We start from the raw sequence: 21,984 nt of genomic DNA, 5'->3' as shown, positions 1-21,984 counted from the left end.
GGTTGTACAAGCTTGCAATCCCACCAGCAATGGAGGAGTGTTCCTATTTCTCCACAACCTCGCCAGCATCTGCTGTCACCTGAATTTTTAATCTTAGCCTGAATGCTTTTTCTTATCATCCCCTCAGCAAAACAGCATAATAATATTTCTGTAGCTTTTATATTACAGTGGCTATTATATCTAATTTAGAGTTTATTTAAGAGCTAGGGCAAGAAATAGCTAAGTTATAATGTATATAATATATAAAGTATATAATGATGCAAATACATCATTCTGAGACTTTGTCCCAGAAAATTGAAAGAGAAAACAATTATAGACCCTCAGGTCAGGCATAGTGCATAAGCCTGTGATCCCAACACTCGGGAGCCCGAGGTAGTAGGATTATGAGTTAAAGGTCAGTCTAGGCTGCTCAGAAAGATCCATAAATAAGACTTTAGGCGCAAACAAGCCCATTTTCCCAGTCTGGCTTTATCCTAGCTCTGAGACTATAATCAAAGAGGTTACATAATCTCTTTGTCCCATCTACTCCTGAAATACGCCGAGAAAACTACCTCAGGGTTGTAATAAGACAAAATGTGTAAGTGTGCTGACTGCAATCCTACCTGCATTGGGAACCAGATTGTGTTAGCTCTGCTGCTGTGTTGGTTCAGCTGATTTTTTGGTCAGGTGCAATGATTTTTCCTTCTTATTTTCCAGTTAATTCCTCATCTCTTTCAAATGAAGTATCCCCTGAATAACTTTTGGCTTAAAAGAACCTTGCCAATCGTCTTTCTTGGTAAGCACAAAGGGCTGGAGCCTGTAGCTGGTCTGGTCGTTTTGGTCACTTTATCCTAGAGACCCGGGGTAAATTGGCCATGTAGTGACCTGTAACAGTACAATCATAGCCTGCTGGGTTTCCCTGGCCTAAATTGAATCTTTTGTTTGAAAGAGATATTTTCTCTGTAGATATACTTTTTTAAATTTATATTTTAATTTTTATGTGTTTTTAATTTGTGTCCATGTGTAGATATTGCATGTGAGCGCAGGTTCCTATGAAGGTCAGAAAAAGGGCACTGAATTACAAACAGTTATGAGCCATCTACCATGAATGCTGGGAGTCAAACTTGGGTCCTCTGTGAGAACAGTATCCTCTTCTCTGCTGAGCCAGCTCTTGGATACAACACTATGGATACACTTTTCATTGTTAAAAAAATGAACACAAACTTGGAACCACAAATTACTTTTATTGTTATTTTCATTCGCAGTGCTGAGGATCCAACCCAAGCCCTTGTATATATGAGGCAAGCACTCTATTGCTGAGCTAATTCCCAATCCACTCAAATTACATTTTATTTATTTATTTATTTTAAAAAACACTTATTTATTATTATAGATATAAGTACACTGTTGCTGTCTTCAGTCACACCAGAAGAGGGCATCAGATCTCATTACGGGTGGTTGTGAGCCACCATGTGGTTGCTGGGATTTGAACTTAGGACCTTTGGAAGAGCAGTCAGTGCTCTTAACCGCTGAGCCATCTCTCCAGCCCTCAAATTACATTTTAAAGATTGTCTTATACAAACATTTCCTGTTCATTATTTCACATACTTCTGACAACCTTTGGGTAGGAGATACTCCCTTTTACAAGTGAGGAGTCTTGAAGTGCAGGGAGCTTTAAAAACTTGCTCAGGCTTGCACAGTAAGCCAGTGGCAGTATAGGGATCCCAACTAAAGGGGAATGAGAGACTCCAGAGAGTTACCTAGATTTGCTGAGCAGTTTGAGCTCCCCAGCCTACAGGTTTACTGTTTATTGTTCCACGTTTAAGCTTGGGGATCAAAGAAGTTTGAAGAATTGGCAGATTGTTGTTGAAGGTGAGCAAGAGATGTTCCAGACATATGGTCAATCCATGTGGAACAGTGTTAAGTAAGTCATTTCAAGGATCCTGGGGATTCTTAAGCAGATGAGCCAGGGAGACAAAATGGACCTCATTCTGGGACCTACTACCAGGCTGCAGTCAGGGTCAGAGACCAAGTGGGGAAAGGCTCTGATCCTACCTCTACAGCCCCAGGAAAAAGCTTGGGTGGTCTCCTGCCCATAGCAGGTAAATATCTGAGGGTCAGGAGAAGGGCAGCTGTTGCACCATCACACGTTCCCTTGCTGTCTTTAACTCAAACTTCTCCTTCTTGCTCTTTTTATCTACAGCCCAAGTCAGTGGAATGAATGTTTTTGCATCCCGCAGTTTTGAAAACCATCGAGGAATTGAGGTGATGGATAAGGAAGGCCATGTCGTAGGCTATTCCAGAAAAGCTGGAAGAAAGGTTTGAAGCATAGTAGGGCAATAGCTACTGCTTATCCTTGGGTACAGAGTTGAGTTTTGTGTTTGAAAACTTGTAACCTAGTGTCTGTCTGCCTTCTACTTTTCCTGAGCACATCTCTCTGTCATGCCAGGAAAAGATACTATGCTTTGTACCTTTGTGTTTAAGAGATGGTGTAGTGATGTGAGTTTGCCAGAGAAACAGAACAAGACGTGTGTATGGACAGTTAGAGATCCTTATTCAGGAGTTTGCCCACAGAACTGTGGGGGCTGTTGAGTTACAGCTCCATAGAGTAAGCCTGTGGGCTGGAGGCAGGATCCCACACACCAGGTTGGAGGCAGAATTGTTTCTTGGAGAACCTTGGGTTTGGTTTTGGTTTTTTTTTTTCCCCCTTCCCCTGTTTTCTCTCTCCTTTCTCTTTTTCTCATTCTCAGTCTCTCTGTCTTTCTTTTTGAGACTGGTTCTTCCCTAGTAGCCTATGCTACTCATTTTCCCACCTGAGCCTCAAGAGTGTTGGCCTTGCAGGCATGTTTCCCACATACGGCCCTTTCTCTGTCCCTCTTCTCCTTTCTTTCCCCTTTCTTTTGCCTCCCCTTCCTTGGTTTCCTCCCTACCTTAATACTGGGGCTTGCATCCAGGCAAATACCTGGGCTGTATTCCTAGCTCTTTTTAGGGTACATTTTTGTTGTTGTTGTTTTGTTTTTGTTTTCTTTCTTTCTTTCTTTCTTTCTTTCTTTCTTTCTTTCTTTCTTTCTTTCTTTCTTTCTTTCTTTCTTTCTTTCTTTCTTTCTTTCTTTCTTTCTTTTTTTTTTTTGAGACAGGGTTTCTCTGTATAGCCTTAGGCCGTCCTGGACCAGGTTGGCCTCGAACTCACAGAGGTCTGCCTGCCTCTGCCTGAGTGCTAAGATTAAAGGTGTGTGCCAGCCAGGTGTGGTGGTGCACGCCTCTAATCCTAGCACCTGGGAGGCAGAGGCAGGCGGATTTCTGAGTTCAAGGCTGGCCTGGTCTGCAGAGTGAGTTCCAGGACAGCCAGGGCTACACAGAGAAACCCTGTTTCCAACCCCCCCAACCCCCCCCCAAAAAGAAAAAACAAAAAACAAAAAAAGAAAAAACAAAAACAACAAAAAAGAATTTTAATTTACTTATTTCATGTGTATGGGTGTTTTCCCTGCATGTGTTACTCTTGGCTTGTGGAGAACAGAAGACGGTATCAGATCTCCTAAGACTAGAGTTACAGAGGGTTGTAAACTGCCATGGGGGGTATTGGGACTTGAACTTGGGTCCTCTGGAAGAGTAGTATTACTTACTTAGTAGTGCTTTTAACCACTGAGCCATATCTCTAGTCCCAGGGTGAGTTTTGTTTGTTTTGTTTATGACTCTGTAGCCCAAGATGGTCTTGAACTTGTGGTCCTCCTGCCTTAATCTTTTGAGTAGCTGATATCACAGGTCTACACTGTGAGTCCTGGCTCAGGTTTTGGTCTTACTTTAGTTGACTAATTGGATAAGGTAACCCACAGTATGAATGTAAGGTCTCCTATTTTAAGTAAGTTAATTATAGATATTAGCAGAGTACTCCTACTGGAGTCAGTATTTGATTAAGTAACTAGGTACTGGACTAGGGATGCAGCTTAGTTGGTAGAGCAATTGCCTGGCTTGTATGAAGGTGTGGGTTTGATCCCTAGCACCTCAAACCAGATATAGTGGTGAATGCCTGTAATAATTCATTCAGAAGGTAGAGGCAGGAGCATCAGCAGTTCAAGGTCATTTTTGGCTATATGTTAAGTTCAAAGGCTCTATAATACATAATATTGTCCCCCCTCTCTCTTAAAATTAAAATAACTGGTTACTAGCACTAAGTTGACACATAAGACTAATTATGCTAGTGGACATCTCACAAGTGGTGCAAGCAAAAGCTTGCTCACAGTAGCTGTTTTTCCTGTGCGTGCTGCTTAAGGTCCCTCTTGGCCATTCCTTTCCCAGCCTGCCCTGCACTCCACCTCCCTTCTACCTCACTGCAGAACTTTTATAGTCTTTATCTTACAGTTCTTTGTAAAGAACAGACTAGGGATATCCAGTGCTCTGATCTAAAATAAGCTCATACGAAAGCCTCAGTTTTTAGTATTTTTTTTACCGTTGAATACTTTTGTTCCTTTGCTCCATTCAGCACAGTGGTTTCTGTAAAAATCCGATAGGATTCTTTTCTTGGGGAGCCTTTCATTGGAGTACGGACTTTCTTTATTTCTTTATCTATTTATTTTTTTATTTTGGTTTGTTGTTTTGACAGAGTTTTTCAGTGAAGCTCTGGCTAGTTTGTTGTTGTTGTTTTGTTTTTCCAGACAAGGATTCTCTGTGTAGTCTAGAATGTCCTGGAACTCACTGTGTAAACCAGGCTGGCCTCAAAGTCAAGAGATCTATCTGCCACTGCCTCCTAAATTCTAGGGTTAGAATTCTACCACCTCCCAGCTGGAGTTTGGACTTAATTTATTTTGGTGTTTTGAGATAGGATATCACTTTGTAGTCTAGGCTGACTAGAATTCAAAGTAATCCTCATGCTTCTACCTCCACAGTACTGAGTTTATAGGCATAAGCCTCCACACTTAGCTTTGTACATTTAAAATAATAAATGTTGGGCTAGAGTGATGACTCAGTGGTTAAGAGCACTGACTGCTCTTCCAGAGGCCCTGAGTTCAATTCCCAGCAACCACATGGTGGCTCGTGACCATCTGTAATGGGATAGATCCTAGGCCCTCTTCCGGTTTGTCTGAAGACAGCTACAAGGTACATAAAATAAATACATCTTAAAAATTAAAATAATAAAATGATAAATGTTTAGCCAGGTGTGATAACACATGGCTATAATCCTAGCACTCCAGAGTCTAAAGCAGGAGGGTTACAAATTTAAAGTCAACCTTTAAGGCTGTATGTACAGCATGTTCTAGAGCAGACTGAACTACATTATAAAACTCTGTCTCCCATAATAAAATAATATTTCATCAGGGGAAGGTTTTTAATGTGAGGTGGTCAGGTTAGGACATTTGCTACTAAGACTGAGGACCAGTGGTCTGTCTCAGGGCCCATGTGGTAAAATCAGAGAACCAAGCTGTCCTCTGACCTCCATGCACAGGCATATATAGCCACACACAATAAATATATGTAAAACAGAGCTGTTGTTTTCTTTTTTTGGAGGTAGGGTCAGTTCAAGACTGGATTTCTTTGTGTAGCCCTGGCTGTCATGAAAGTAGCTTTGTCTTGGTTATGGTTTCATTGCTGTGAAGGGACATGACCAAGCCACCTCTTATAAAGTGAAACATTTAATTGTGACTGGTTTACAGTTTCAGAGGTTCAGTCCAGTACCATCTTGGCAGGCGGTATGGCAGTGTCCAGCAGATGTGGTACTGGAAGAACCAAGAGTTCTACATCTTGGTCAGAAGGCAGGCCAATGGAGACTGAATCTTCTGCAGTAGGTGCACTAGGTGGAGCTTGAGCACTGGGAGCCCTCAAAGCTCACTTACACGGTGACACACATCTTCCAATAAAGGTATATCTCCTACTAGTTCCCATGGGCCAAGCATATTCAGACCACCACAGTAGACCAGGCTGGCCTCAAACTCACACAGATCCGCCTGCCTTTGCTTCCCATGTGCTGTGATTAAAGGAATGTACCACCACTGCCCAGCTGACTATGGAGTATTTCTAACCCTAAAACTTTTCCTTCTGTCAGTTCAATCACCCCTGACCCAAGGGAACACCAATCTGTATGTGTCTTCCACAGTTTGCCTTTTTTAGAAACCTAAGTAAATGAATCACATAGTAGTGGTTGTATGACCTTTTTAACTTTTGTAGATAATCTATTTCTTATCATGTGTCAGTGTTCCATTTTTACTGTTTTCATTTGTTTTGAGACAGGTTTCATATAGCCTAGGTTGGGCTCATACTTGCTATGTAGTATGAGATTAACATCAACTTCTCACTGTCCATTGTTGGGTGGTCCACATTTTCCATTCATATTAACCCTCCCGGAAATGGGCATTTGGGCCTATAGGAATAAAGATGTTCTGAACCATGACTGACAGCAGTTGTTTGTGAGGATATAGTTGCATTTCTTTTTGACTCAGTTTTTTTTTTTTTTTTTTTTTTTTTTTTTTTTTTTTTTTTTTTTTTTTTTTCGAGACAGGGTTTTGACTCAGTTTTAACATGAAGTATTTATAAAGCTGGGAAGTATGAAAAAAAAAAAACCACGATTTAAATCAGCCTGTTGCTTAGCTCCTCCTATGTGCCAGCCTGTGGTGGGCTCAGGCTAGCAACCTTGATCTCCTCATGATGCTCAGGGGGTGGAAGTATCTGTAGGCCATCTCAACAAGAACAAACTGCATTTCTGCAGGATGATCAGTTTAGGGTAAAAAACATTTTTTGATGGTCTGCTTTAAAGACAGCCCTTTTCTTTCTCTTAGGAATAAAATGTTCACAACTGTGCGTAAGCATACACTTTTTTTTTGTTTATGGTTTCCCTGTCATTGAAACGTTTATTTTCCTTGGCTAAACTTTCAGAACTGTGTAACCAGTGGTATCTGATTATAATCAGGCACCTTGGATCAAATTTCAGGTTAGATAGTTTGGATTTCTCCTATTGGCTTGGAAGCCACTCATCTGCCAACAGAGTGAGTGAGTCAGTGTGTCCTGCTAACAAGTGTCCTTCTGGAAAGTCAGTGTGTCCTGCTAACAAGTGTCCTGGAATATTTCCTTTATGCTCAGGCTGATGGAGAATGGCTGCCTTACCCCACCAGTTTAAACATAGCCTGTGCTTAGCAGCCTATATTCTCTTCTGAACTCCAATGTACAAGAGAGACAGAGACAGAGCCCATGTGAGCCCACTGGTGTATATTTGTGCAGCCTCAAGTGGTGTGTGTATGAATTGGGATTTTTTTTTTTTTTTTTGTATATCCTAGTTCTCAAACTCAGGTCACCAAGTTTGGCAGCAAATGCTTTTATCTGCTGAGCTGTATCACTTCCCTCTCCCCTTCTTGTGTGTATATGTTTAACTGTGACTTTATACATAGGCAATCTGTTGGGGGCTCTGAAGAAAGTTGATTCTCCCTCCCTCAGCAGTTGTTGACTGCCTTTAGTTTTTCAGCTAGGAGTGGAAAATTGTTAGCCCTTACCAAATCCATGCTGGAGCGTTGGCTAGTATGATCTTGTGCAGGTTTCTGCAGGCAGCCATTTTCCTTAGATGCTCAGAAGACACCACTTGGTGGATTCTTCCAGATCCTCTGGCTTTTACAGTCTTTCTTACCCATCTTCTGTGATGTTCCCTGAGCCTTGAATTTAAGGGTTGTGTTATGTGTGCCCCATTTGGGGCTGTGCACTCCACAGTCACTTACTCTCTCCCTTTGATCAACTCTATTAACCTTGTGCATGCCTGGTATCCAAAGGGGGCAGAAGAAAGCATTGGCTCCCTGCAGCTGGAGTTACTGGTAGCTGTAAGCCACTATGTGAGTGCTGGGAATCAAATTTAGGCTCTTTACAAGAGCTGCAACTGCTCTTAACGATTGAGCCATCTCTCCAGACCCTAAAAATGTTATTTTTATTTATATTAATATGTCTGTATGAGTTTATTCTCTGCCTGTATATGTCATGGATGGGTGGGGGCAGACATGCTTACCAAGGCTGAAGTTGTAGGTGGTTATGAGGTATCTGGCATGGATGCTTAGACCTGAACTCAGCTCTTCTGCAACATCAGTCAAGTGCTTTTAATCCTTGAGCTCCTACTCTAGCCCCCACAAAATGCTGCAAACTTTTTTTTTTAAAGATTTATTTATTATTATAAATAAGTACACTGCAGCTGTCTTCAGATGCATCAGAAGAGGGCGTCAGATCTCATTACAGATGGTTGTGAGCCACCATGTAGTTGCTGGGATTTGAACTCGGGACTTTCGGAAGAGCAGTCAGTGCTCTTAACCACTGAGCCATCTCTCCAGCCCAAAATGCTGTAAACTTTAAATGCATGCCTAGGCACACACAGGTGATAGCTGGGTGTAGACACTTATCCTTGCCTGGAGAGTAACCCAGTGTATTCAAAACTGACTTTAGGGAGATTGGCCAGGATGGGAACCTGGTAAGAGGAGATTGGTAGGATGGGAACCACTGGTAAGGGTGTTAGGATAAAAGGCTAGGGGCAAAGGTAAGGCTGAAAGGCAGTATGAGCCAAATTCAGGGCAAATCCTGAATAGATTCTGGAGGCTGCTAATTTAGTTCATCCTAGGCAAGGCATTGTCTAGACACTGCCTTGATATGTACTTTTGGGTGGTTTATTGGCAATGTTTTGATGGATTGATGGGGACTACAGTAGGATCAAGAAGGTGAAATCCCTCCTCAGTTACTCTTAGTACCAGCCCAGCCATCTTATGAACACCTGCCCCTGGACAGACCCCCGTAAAGTATCATCTCTACCTCTTTCCCAGTAAGCATTACCTCAGTTTAAAAGGAGCTGCTGTATGCTAGTCTCTGGTGTGGGCCCTGGACATCATCTCCCTCCCAATACTAAGCTGTTCCCTTGGCCTTTCTACCAGGCTATTAAAGATACAGCGAAATCCAGAGCAGTGCTGTTTGGGACCTCAGCCTTGGCCCCTGAACTCTTTATCCACATCTTTAAAAGGTAAGAAGGCCCTACCTGGTCAAACCCATCTGAAAAAGAAAAACAGAAAAGAAATAAACAAATAAAAACCCTTATAAATTCACATACTACAAATCTAGTGAGAGGAGTGGGCATGAGGGCCATTGTAGCCTTCCTATAAGACAGACCAGTAAGAGAGAATCTATTAGAAAGAAGAGTAATTTAGAAGAGTTGTTTGCCTGAACCTGGAGCCTAAGCCTTCTCCTTGGTTAACTGTCTCTTGACTTGACCCTAAGCTATTTCTGGCTGTAGGCAGAATATAATGGGGTGATCTTCAGGTTCTTCCAACTCTGATAGGAACACTGCTCAGTCTTTACCCTTCCTTGACTCCAATGTACTTTAATAGGTTCAAATTGCTTCCAATCCAGTAGACTGACATGATACAGGGCTAGGGCTGAAGAAATGTGTGTAGAGTGCTTATCTAGTCTGCACAAAGCCCTGGGTTTGATCCCAGATCTGGTTTTGATCTGCACTTCACAAATGGCATGATAGTGCATATTATAATCCTTGTACTTGGACAGTGGAGGCAGGATGAGGATCTGGACTACTTTCTGGATTTAGGTCAGCCTACCTCATAAATAAACAAGATACTGTTGTAGGCAGAGATCATGGGGTCTGTCAGGGCTCCTGTGGTTGCCAATTGATAAACTCAGCTTGCAGTTACAGATATAGATATCTGGCACAGGCAGAAGTAGTCTATAGCACCGAACCTGAAATATCTCTGCTGAATGTTTCTCTTTTCTTCAGCCCTGTGGTGTTGGAAGTCTTCTGCCAAAGTCTTCTATGAAGAGACACAGCTGCTGACAACTCCCAGTCACCTCATAGCCTCCCCATCAGAGAACCATACAGCAAAACTTAGACACAGATTTCTCTTCATTCAGAGTCTCCAGAACTTTCTATAAGCGCATGATAGTCATTCACTCCCCCATGGCAAGTCTAAAAAGCCCACCTAGCACCCCATGAGGGTCACATTTTGGGAAATAAGAAAATACCCTGGACAGAGCCAACTGTCCCTTCCCACTGATGAGCCAGCCAGATGGATGCAGAGACTTGCTTAGTTGGGATCTTCCTGGGCTGTTCTGACCATCCTCAACCCCATATCTCTGTCAGAGCTGCAGTGTCTATCAAACATGAACCATGAATGATATACAGGATTTTTGTAGGGTTAAAGTGACATTTGTTTCTAGGGAGTGGTGTGAAGTCTGTAGGACAGAGCCATTAGATGATCTCACAGAACTATTGTCTCAGAACCAGGACATCAGGTAGCATCCACAATAGAGCATCTTGGGGACTTTCTATCTCATTTTCCTCTTTATGAACCTCAACAAACAAACAACAAGCAAACCCAGAAAATCCAAGGAGTAGAAAGGGCAAGTGAGCACATGTTCTGTCACTAGAATGGCACACACGTTCATGTGGCCTCAGGAGTCTGACTCCACACGCTGGAATCCTACACATATCCTATACTGCTTTTTCCATTCTTTAAATATTACACAGCCAGGCAGTGGTGGCACACATCTTTAATGATAGAATTCAGGAGAAAGGGAAGCAGATCTTTGAGTTCAAAGCCAGCCTAGTCTACAGAGCAGGTTTCCCAGGCAGAATAGCCAGGGATATAGGAGAAACCTTGTTTCAAAACAAAACTATAACTAAATAAAAGACTATCACATAATACAGTTTGAGTCATATGCTCTAGAATCTGAACTATCACTTCAGGCTCTGGAGTTCCAACAAGTTGCTTTATCTAACTGGTCAATGTCCCATTCCCTGAGTAGATAAACCTCACCCAGAGCTTGGTCCTTGTGCCTTTTAGAGCCTGCTGTTAGGTGATTGAGCAGTGATCCAGGCATATGCCTGTAACTGCACGCAGAGCCAAATCAGCCAGCACTAAAACAGAAGGCCTGCTTCAGAAAAGAGGACAAAAGTGTTGAACTGTGTGTGAGTTACACCTTGTCTTTTACAGGACGAGGTTTAACCCACAGACTCTGCTGTCACTAGTGATCCTGAGAATGAGTTCAACATTCTTTATGATGGGACTGATGGTGCCAGTGTCATTCAGCATGTTTCCACAAATTGGACAGGTAAGGACTCCCAAAGTTTTCCCACAGATGAGAAACTGGGTTTTTATTTCATGTTTGTAGAAGTAAAAGAAGTAATTTTAGCCAGGTGGTAGTGGTGCACACCTTTAATCCCAACCCTTAGGAGGCAAAGACAGGGGAATCTCTGAGTTTGAGGCCAGCATGATCTACAGAGCAAGTTCTAGGGCTTTACAGAGAAACCCTGTCTTAAAACAAAAACAAACAATAAAACAAAGAAATAATTTTATTTAAAAAACTACAAAGTTAGGGCTTTAGTGATGGCCCATGAGGCCAGCCTGGTCTACAGAGTGAGTTCCATGATAGCCAAGACTACACAGAGAAACCCTATCTTGATCAACAACAATAACAATAATAGTAGTTTACTACCCTTGTTGAGGTCTTAGATTCCATTCCAGCAGTCACATGGTAGCTACCAGCGTGCCAGGTTTAGTGGTGGCACAACCTGTAATCCTAACACTCAGGAGGTTAATGTAGAGGATTTTGAGTTTATGGCCAGCTTAGCCTTCATAGCAAGTCCCTGTCTTAGAAACTAAAAAACTGGGACTGGAGATATTGCCTCAGCAATTAAGACCACTTTCTCCTCTTCTGAGGACCCAGATTTGGATCACAGCACCTATATATTGGCTCATAACCATCTATAACTCCAGTTTCAGGGCAATCACACACCTTCTGACCTCCACAGGCAATGTATATACATGGTACACAGGTGTATATGCAGGCAAAATACCCATACATATAAAATAAATAAATACTGAAAGAAACAAACTAAGAACTTTATGAGCTGAGGATGTAGCACAGTTAGTAAAGTGCTTTCCTAGCATCACAAGGCCCTGCGTTTGATCCCCAGCACCACGTAAGCTATGCATGGTGACATACACCTGTAATCCCAGGGTTTTGGAGGTAGACGCAGGAAAATCAGAAGCCCAAAGTTATCCTTTGTTATAGTGAGTTTGAGGCCAGCCTGAGCTGCATGAGACCCTCTTCCAAAGATTATGAATAAGTCAACCAATCAACAAACAAACAAATCTTTGAAAGACACTCAAGAGCTTTTAGATACTCTACAAAGCCGTATAGCCATGCTTTATGCAGTGGGTCTTCCTGCAGTGGTGCAGTGCTCTGTGTGCTGGCCCAGTGTGGCAAACACTGGCCACATATGGCTGCTGAGTCCTTAGTGTGTGACTAAGACATTGACTTTTATTACTATTCTTCAGTGGTGGAAACTACCTAGGGTGTTGCATGTGTTAGACAAGTGCTCTACTACTGAGCTATCATTCTAGCCAACAAACCTTCTAATTTTAATCTATGTACTCACATATAACTAGCTTATGGATGATGTATTAGGGAATATAGTTCCATAGATAATTCATTGTGTAGAGCAATACAATACTTATGTTTTTTATGTGTTAACATTTCATAGCTCCTCTATCATGTTGGTCAGTTTTCTGTTTCCTTGTCTGTTGAAAGAAGTTGAAGACAGTGTCTGTGCCAAGAATTACTGCTTTAGAGTTGTGTTTTGTGCCTGTTTAAAACTCAGCTCATGGGCCAGCAAGAAGGCTTACTAGAAAAAAAAAAGGTGCTTGCCACTAAGCCAAGAGACCTGAGTTCATTTCCTGAGACCCACATGACATAAGGAGAAAACTGAGTCCTGAAGGTTATCCTCTTTACCTGTACCATGGCATATACACCCACTAGTATGTACACAAATACACACACATACACACAAATAAAATAAATGAACACAAATTTAAAAATAACAAAAAGGCCTCTGAGATGTGGAAGAAGACAGACCATGAGATCAATGATAGAATCTGCATATGCTCTTGCAGGAAAGGTAATATAATGTATGGACAGATAATAAACGAACAGAGGGGCTAGAACCAAGAAAAGCTTCCTGGAGAAGGAAGCCTCTGGAAACAGCTGGGATTGCATAGGCAGAGATGGAACTAAAAGAATGAGTTCCCAGTGGAAGAACAGGCAGGAGGAATGGACAGCATTGACTGGCACTGGACCACAGGACTGGCAGGATGTAGAGACCAAAGTTAGCACTGCATCACCGGGCTGAGGAAACAGGCAGTAGGCTTGAAGAGGTCATGCAGGAGCCTTGCCAGACATATGAATCTCAGAGGGCAGAGCGGGGGGTTTTGTCTCTGCATTGCCTCAAAGATTCACCAGACCTTGAAGTAGGTGCTTGTTTACTCTAGGTGGATAGTGATGATTCAATGGCAGTCTTGTGCTAATGGTATATCTGGCCTTGGCTGGTCATCCTAAGGCTGCAAGGGGTCCAGCATCTCCTCAGATATCCCTGTAGTACATTTCTAGAACTTCAAGGAAAAGGGAGCCTATCCCTTCAGAGCTCCTCTGCTTGCCATCAGTTAATTATAATTAGTACCTCCAACCTTGCAAGACTGGAAATGGACACTGGCTGTTAGAGGAGTCCACTGCTAACATTTGCTGGATGTGATAACACTCCTTCCTGTGTACATGGTACCAGGCTTTACCATCTGTAATATCTATAGTGGAGAATTTGTAGGTGAGATGTTCAAAGAACCAGGTGTATTCTTGTATTGACAGCATTTTAGAGGCTGATGCAGGAATAGACCTGCAAGATCATTCTGGCCTACATATCAAGATCCTGTACCAAAAAACAAAAAGGGGGGAACCTCCACTACACTTACAGATGTGGGAATTGCTCCAGGAAACCAGATCAGCAGATTCTTCATAGCTATTGCTGAGGGATGACTATACAAGAGCTTATTATAGTCTCTTTGTTTGTATTTGAAAATTACAATTTAAAAAGTTCTAAGAAATGGTGCTTCTTGTAATCAATTAGATATCATTGGAAAAGATGTAAAAAGAAATGGGTGCTTTCAGAATTTTTTTAAAACTTGGCTTGAGGCATTTAAGCATGAATTTTGAAGAATGTGACCTTGTCTTTCAGATCCAGTGCAGTCAGCTTGAAGAGAAGATTCAATCTTCTACAGAAGAAAAGGAACTCTTCTATTACAGAGGGGTATAGGAACAAGTTTATCTCCTGTTTGGAAATCTTTGGCCCCTCAAAGAGCACTGCCATGGTCCTCAGGATTCCCAGCAACACTTGTGCAGCTTGCTGACTTCAGTGCCTACTGTACCTGGGGCTCTGAGTCAGACTGAAAGAAGAGCAGCACCGGGGGACTGCTGAGAATACCATGGATGAAGTAAGAGTCAGCCCAGGGAAGGATAATGTGAACCTGTGAATAAACCTGTCTGAAGTTGAGTACTTAAAAAATTGTCAGAAGGTACACCTTATCTGGGGCACAAACACTACATTGATAACCTCCAGATAGATACAAAACTCTGGTGAGATCATTAAGGCTTCTAGTCCCTAAGTAATCCTATTTCCCTACTTATTTTATCTGATCCCATACTGCAAGCATTCTGTCTACTTCCTTGGTTTCTGTTGGAAAGGACCCTGATACTTCTATTTCTAGAATAACCAAGGCCCCTAGCGAGCAACAGCTTCCTGCTCAATACCAGTCCAGGTCTATATCCCTTCCTTTAGACCTTGCTCTGTAGTCATGGGGGCATCTCTGGCTTATTTCCCTCTGTAGACGACTCCCAGGAGCACTGAAACTGCCTTAACAAACAAACAAAAACCAAACCATACTTCCTAGCCAAAATTTCTTCTTCCTTTCTTTTGATTCTTCCTCCTTCTTCAAGACAGGGTTTTTCTGTGTTGGTCCCAGCGTACATTCTGCTGAGATGGCTCTCACCTAAACCCCATCCAAGGCTGGACTACCATTCTGCCAGTCCCATACCCCAACCAGTTGCTACAGTGTACTTGACTCTTTGGATGCCCCACGGGACTCAACCATGCCTTATCTCAGCTCCCTAGTAACCTTGGGTAATGGTGACATAATTTACCCAGCTATGTCACTCAACCTCTTATCCCAGACAGGCATAATTTCATGTGTTAAGAACCCAAGGCTTCAGGTGCTGCTTCAGCTCAGTGCAATAGCACCCCCTGCTGGCATTGTCTTGTGGCGTTTTGGCTTGCTCTGGCTGCTCTCTGAAACCTCCTGCTTGTGTTTGGAGACAAAGATCCTTAACACCCTCAGAAAACCTCTATCTTATTCATCTCTTGTCATCCCCTTCTATGTCCTGCAAGACCTAACATCTGGTTCCTCACATGAGTTTGTGGGCTTCTATGTTTTTTACAGAAGCTGTTCCTTCTTCTCTGGAGGTCTAGAGAGCTCACACTATTGAGCGAGGTACCCTTTCCACTGCTTTCCATAGCACTCCATTTCTCTTATCAGAACTGCTCCTGGCCACACTACTTCAAGACCTGTTGCCTGGTCCTATTTCCTGCAGACTGTCTTTAGAGAAGACGCATGCATACACATTTGGTTACTGCAGTGATATTTCCACATTAAACTCACCGAAGGTGTCTACAGAACAGTTACTTCAAAGTTTAATTTTAAAAAAGTATCACAGCAGCCCAAAGAGACAAAATTAGAAAAAAATGACCTAGCAAGAGGCTCAGTGCAGCCATAGGTGGACACCACGCAGAATTAAAAGTAGGGAATCCTGGGCTAGAAAGATGGCTCAGCATTTGAGTATGCTTGATGCTCTTCCAGAGGTTGTGAATTCATTTCCCAGCACCCATGTAGCCAGATGTCAACTGCCTGTGACATCTGGGATGCAGCACCCAGACATATGGCATATACAAAGACACACATATATACAAATAAGTTTTAAAAAATGTGTGTGTGGACAAGATCAGAGAATAAGGAATGTATGGTGGCCATATCTACAATCCCAGCACCCAGGAAGTGGGCAGATCTCTAAGAGTTTGAGGTCTATGTAGCAAGTTCCAGACCAGACAGAACTACATAGTGAGATCCTGTCTCAAAAAATAAAAGGTAGGGGCTGGAGAGATGGCTCAGTGGTCAAGAGCACTGTCTGCTCTTCCAAAGGTCCTGAGTTCAACCACATGATGGCTCAAAACCATCTGTAATGGAATTTGATGCCCTGTTCTGGTGTGTCTAAAGACAGCGACAGTGTACTCACATACATTAAAAAAATAATAATAATAATGAAAATAAAAAAATGAAAGGTAGGAGCTAACGAGATGACTCAGCAGTTAAGAGCACTTATTCTTGCAGAGGGCTTAGGTTTGGTTCCTGGCATCCACATAGTGGCTCATAACCATCTGTAATTCCAGCCCCAAGAAAGCTAGTGCTTCTAACTGCCACGAGCACTAGATATACAGTGGTGCATGTACATACATGGAGGCAAAATACTTATATACATAAATCAAGAAACCATAAGACGAGCAAAGTCTCCACGTAGAAGACTACCTTCTACTACTTAAAGCTTTATCAAAATGTTTCTATCGCATCATAAGTTTGTAGTGTTAACAATACTACAAGATAAGGGAGAAAATGAAAAGACATCAAGTAGTTCTTTTTATAAAGTGCAAATTTAATCATCAGTTGTTAGCTCCAGTAAACAATGTATGTCAAGTCCTCCCTGTTTTCACCCAAGGACAAGAGGGAAAGGCTATTTTTTAATTTTACTTAAATGTCTAACAAGAAGATTTAAAAAAATACCCAACTTAGATAACATTTTTGCAAATATGTTTCCTGGTAAAGTTTGAATGCTCTGCAACTATACTGAAGAAAGGTGGCCTTTCCTAGTTAATGTGAGTAGACATAAGGAATGCATAATTGAGACATGTGTGCTTATTTGGCAATTTTAAGATCTCAAATTAAGAGAGGCTAATAACAGTGTCCTTGATGATGTGGCTAAATTTCTTTACTGCAGTCACTTGAAGACACTGTCTGGTTTTGGCCTCTGCAATTTGATTCTCATGTTCCTTTACCAATATATGAAAGCATTATGGCTGGGGGTTTAGTTTGGTGGGAAACCAATGCCTGGCATATGCAAGGCCCCAGGTTCTAGCTCTAACATTGCAAACAAAAACAACTAAGGTATTTTTTCTTATACATGTTTACATTTAAAAGGGGTTTCCTTGTTGGGGACTGGCCTCTTTTCCAAAGACACTGCTAGCAGCAGTTAGTCCAAGAGTACTAATGGCAGATGTTTGTTGAATGCTTATTATCTAGGGCAGTATAAGGGTTGTTAGAGTTGTCTACTCAAGTATAAAAGTCTATGAAAAACCCACATAATATAGGCAAAAGTTTCAAAGGCCCAAAAACATTTTTTTTCCACAAGAAAGTGCAACTGTAGTATCTCTTGAATGACCTTCTAGACAATTCTGCAGAAAACATAGCAGTTAGGCTCAAAAAGTAAAATCTCTCATGAGGAATTCAAGTTTTTTTTTCTAGAAGAATAAAAAGCAAACTTTGAGGCAGCTTTCTGAAAATAAACCATTACGTTTATGGCTACAGTGAGACTAAATAGGAATGAACAATGAAGGCTTGCATGTGCTGATCTGTGTGGCTCCTACCATTAGGACAGTAATTAAAATTAAAACACTGTCCAGCACTGGATCAAATTGTTTTTATGTGCTCTCACCTAAGATCTCACTATTTGGAAATAAATCACTAAAAATAGAACATTCCTATAATTCCAATAGTGGATAATGTCAATGGGTACTAGGAATAAAAGGAAGTTCTGTAGGGGCGCAGCAAGATGTTGAGGACAGTCAGATCTTCAGCATTTGTTCAGCTGCTGCTAGATGATACAGGAAGTTTTCTGTTGCGGGTGGGAATCGCTGCTGCTTCAGTGCCTCAGCATTGAGGACGACCTTTCCCCCATCATCAGACACTTCTGAGAATGGTGCCAGGTGGGTGAAGATTTCTTTAGTTTTTAGGGCAATGTCCTTTAATAGAACAGGTTAATACACAGTATGTTAGTATCTAAGAATATGAATAGTTAGACTAACTTCATGGATTTTTTTTTTTCCTTTTTCCTAAGACAAAGGGTTTCTCTGGCTGTCCTGGAACTTGCTCTGTAGACCAGGCTGTCCTCGAACTCAAGACATCTGCCTGCCTCTACCTCCCAAGATTTGGGGTTAAAGTCATTCACCACTATGTCCATCTCTCATAAATTCTTAAATCAAAAAAAACTTAGGAAATCAGTGTCACAATCATTTTGTGTTTACAATCATTTTAGTCATTTTAAAGCATTTGCATTGATACTATGAGTAATCATTGTGGAGTCCAGGCGTGGTGGCACATGACTTTGATCCCTTGGGAAGCTAAGGCAAGGAGATGTGTTCAGGGTCAATCTGGTCTATACAGTGAGTTCCAGGCAGCCAGAGGTACATAGTGAACCTTGTTTCAAAAGAAAAGCTAAGCATGGTGACTTTTAATCCCAGCACTCAGGACACAAGTGACAGGCAGATCCCTAAGTTTGAGGATAGCCAGAACTACACAGAGAAACAATGTTTTTTTTTTTGTTTTTTTTTTTTTGTTTTTTTCGAGACAGGGTTTCTCTGTATAGCCCAGGCTATCCTGGAACTCACTTTGTAGACCAGGCTAGCCTCGAACTCAGAAATCCGCCTGCCTCTGCCTCCCGAGTGCTGGGATTCAAGGCATGCGCCACCACGCCCGTCTGTTTTGAAGAAGAATAAAAGGAACCAAAAGCCCAGGTAAAAGCTAGGTACCAAGCCTGACAATTTTGAGTTGGATCTGAGAACCACATGGTGGAAGGAAAGAATTAAATTCCTGAAAGTTGCCCACTTCCATGCATGCAGTGACATGTACTCCCATGCACATACACATAAACATAATATATGCACACACATACAAATAATTAAAAAGAAAAAGTACAGCTGCCATGTCATGCTATTTCTAGGTTTTTACCATGCCAACAGGCACTGAGTACCCAGAAACTGTCTACTCCTTTCTGATTGCTGAACCCTGATAACCTGCATCCTGCTTCATCCTCTTAATTTACCTACTCTGGTACTTTTTACATACAATCGTGTACCTGCCACTTTGTGATTGACTTGTATATATAATCACAGCTGTTTCAAGTTCATGAGTGCAACTTCACAGTTCTCCTTTCTATCCTCTGGCTCTTCTTTCTTCCCCCTCTTCGATGATCCTGTGGTGATCTCTGTATCTTATGGGGTGGTGATACAGATGTCCCACTCAGGGTTGAGCATTCTTATTCTCAGCACTTTGATCAATTTGAGTCTCCACATTAATCACTACTCATTGCAAAAATTAAATTAAATTAAAAAGCAGGTTCCATGAGGGCAGGATTTTTCTCACACTGAATCTACATTGGCCATGGCAATAGGAACACTGAACAGATAGATTCAGAAAGAAATGTGTCAGGTGTGACCTGGTGAGTAAGTAGAGCCTACTTCTCATAGATGCCCCCATTGTTGCATAGATGAAGATGAGCCTAGGCTCTGAGATGAATCTAAATGGGCAGAACCAGACTGGGAGTGTATTCCTCAGTAGAGAGCTAGGAACACACACAAGAGCAGTGAAGAGACTGGAGTAGCCTCAGGTCAGGAAAGGGACTTTGGAAAAACTCAAGAAGTAAAAGCCATTTGCCCTCCTAGGCTGGTGAGGGCAGAGGACAGGCTGCCAAACTCGTGCATATGGACATTCTGTTAACTTAACAGGCTGACCTCCCTAGAGGAGCTGGTTCTTCAGATTTCAAAAGTGAAGACTTGATTAGAAAGTTACTGTTTCACTATTTGTTCCTCCATGAAAATTCTTGTAGCAAGATGAAATGCACTAGTGGCCCTAAAAGGTCAATTCTCACCACTGCAGTTGGCTTCAGTACTAACCCCTATAATGACATACCCTGACCCCCATCCACCACCATTTTGGCCACTATAAACACAAATGCCAGCTGGCCTGTCACCTGACACTTTACTCTGCTGTGGTGCCCTGAGAGTGAGCCATGAGGTGGCTGAAGGCAGATCAAGGGTTACCTGTATAACCTGGCTGTCTGACTTCTCTGGGTCTTCTGCAGACTGCACAATTAATTGACCAATCTCTTTATGCAGTTTTCCCATCGTCATGGCCTCTGATCAAAGTAGAAAGAATGTTGAATGAAGACTTAGAAAATTGCATAATAATAATAAAAGAACAAAAAACAAAAAACAAGCCATTCAACTGAAAATCTGAAAGACCACACTAAAGAACTTTTCAAAAGGCAGCAGATAACCCTCCAACTTTCCATTTTATTCACAACCCAACTGTAACAGCAGGATGGAAGATATGCTCATCAATGCCAAACCAGATTCCCCTTCACATCTGCCTGGTAAACAGTGAAAAAAAAAAAAGAAAAAAAAAAAAAACAACAAAAACCAACCCTAACTACAAGTGAGCTGGGACTTGCAGGAAAAACTTGATTGTCTTGTCCAAGTCTTTACAGCTGAGAATCTAAGTTACACAAGCCTTTAATTCTAGCATTCTGAAGGCAGAGGAGGGCTGATCTCTATGAGTTGTAGGCCAGTTTAGTCTACATAATGAGTTCTAATACAACTAGGACTATGAAGACAGACTGTCACAAAAATTAAGTTCATTTTTCTGGCATGAATGTTGTGAAACAAGAACTTCCTGTGTAGGCCCTTGAGTGCCACCAGAGCATACAGTATATTCAGATCCTTGGAAATATGCAAAGGAAACCAACTGGGTCACGTCAATTACAGATGGTGCTCCTGTTGTCAGGACGATAAACAGAAAGTTACGTGTTTCACTGCCAGGGACACTATTCAGATGGTGCTGACTGGAATAAAGGTGTTCTGCAGATCACAATGGGAAGCAGGCAGTGCCATCCTCTGCTCTGGCCATGGCCATTTTTTTTTTAATCACTTTAGCATTATGTGAGGTAATATTTCCTATGGTTGGGTTCTACTTTCATTTTTCCACATGAATATGGTCATGTTTGAAAATTTAAAACAAGTAACAAAAAGAACAATTCTGGTTTTACTCATTTGAAGTTGCTAGATAAAACCCACACAGCATCAGACTTTAACACAGGGCCCTAACAGTCAGCACTCAGCTGCTCCCACATTTGGGAACTGGTAAGAGATCACACAAAAGTTATGAACAACAATGCCACCTGGCTTTCTAACACATGTAGGCCTATAGGTTTTAATCATATTTTCTAGACACTGAGAAATTCCTCCAGCTCCAACAGATGCCAAGTGGGCTCTCAAATGCTAGCTTTAGGGAGTGAGGCGGCACAAAGCATGCAGCTGCTTGGCTTGCACATCATATCAATACTGGAACAGAGAATAAAACAGAAAAGTCAGAATAAAGTAGAAAAGTCACCTTTTGCAAGTGGAGTGATGGTGATCTCACTATCTGCCAGATTCACAAACACGTCATAGAGGTCTGGTCTGTTGCTCACCTCCAATTCTACAAAGCCAGCAATGTAGCCTGCAAATTGATCAAATTACTGGAGCAGGAAGAAATCATGTGGTGAAGGCCTCAGAAGGAGGCTGACAGTTCACTGGCTGCTGTTCTCCCAGGTTTCCTATTACTCAGGAACATCAGCTACATCAGTGACACTCAGCAGTTGCTGTATGTTGGTCAGATGCCTGAAGGACTACACATGGATCAAAACGTTCTAAAATTTAAGCTCAATGTCAATGAACAAGCTAAAGTAAAGCATTTACTTTTTGGTCAGTGCTATTTAGGTCAAGAATGTCAGAAAGAGGTAACTCTTTTAAAAGCCCATCCCCAGTGGGGTGGTGGTTGTGCATACATTTAATTCAAGCACTCACAGCAGAGTTTGAGGTCAGCCTGGTCTACAGAGTAAATTCTAGGACAGCCAAAGCTACTGTCTCAGGAGAAGAGGAAGGAGAGGGCCTACACCCATGCTCTTGTGTGTGTGTGTGTTTAAGTGTTCTCTTTTTCTCTTAATCCCCATGTACAAAACACATTGAAAATATACAGAGACAAAATTTAGAGCTAAGATGAAAGGATGGACTATCCAGAGAGT

The 21,984-nt window shown here is 41.9% G+C and overlaps 2 protein-coding genes across 6 annotated transcripts in view; one reads left to right on the top strand and one right to left on the bottom strand.

The window, feature by feature from the left end:
• The window catches only part of Sfxn4 (sideroflexin 4), a 24,763-nt gene extending 10,436 nt beyond the window's left edge, over window positions 1-14,327 (top strand). The window contains exons 10-14 of one of the 2 annotated variants that reach the window (XM_021212078.2): window positions 697-775; window positions 2,183-2,298; window positions 8,862-8,947; window positions 10,929-11,046; window positions 14,003-14,327. In XM_021212078.2, the coding sequence (XP_021067737.1) occupies window positions 697-775; window positions 2,183-2,298; window positions 8,862-8,947; window positions 10,929-11,046; window positions 14,003-14,080 (477 nt within the window). In that variant the 3' untranslated portion in view covers window positions 14,081-14,327. The remainder of the gene's footprint in view (window positions 1-696; window positions 776-2,182; window positions 2,299-8,861; window positions 8,948-10,928; window positions 11,047-14,002) is intronic. The other variant, XM_029531440.1, reaches the window with a different exon arrangement.
• A 2,176-nt stretch (window positions 14,328-16,503) lies between these two features.
• Dennd10 (DENN domain containing 10) overlaps window positions 16,504-21,984 on the bottom strand; it is a 23,001-nt gene continuing 17,520 nt past the window's right edge. For 3 of the 4 annotated variants that reach the window (XM_021197479.2, XM_021197456.2, XM_021197470.1), the window contains 3 exons: window positions 21,312-21,419; window positions 19,964-20,058; window positions 16,504-17,887 (listed from right to left, as the gene is read on the bottom strand). In XM_021197479.2, coding sequence (XP_021053138.1) covers window positions 17,711-17,887; window positions 19,964-20,058; window positions 21,312-21,419 — 380 coding nt within the window. In that variant the 3' untranslated portion in view covers window positions 16,504-17,710. The remainder of the gene's footprint in view (window positions 17,888-19,963; window positions 20,059-21,311; window positions 21,420-21,984) is intronic. The other variant, XM_029545224.1, reaches the window with a different exon arrangement.

This window comes from Mus pahari, chromosome 1 (assembly GCF_900095145.1).
Source record: "Mus pahari chromosome 1, PAHARI_EIJ_v1.1, whole genome shotgun sequence".
NCBI lineage: Eukaryota > Metazoa > Chordata > Mammalia > Rodentia > Muridae > Mus > Mus pahari.
This window is presented reverse-complemented; position numbering and strand designations above follow the sequence as displayed.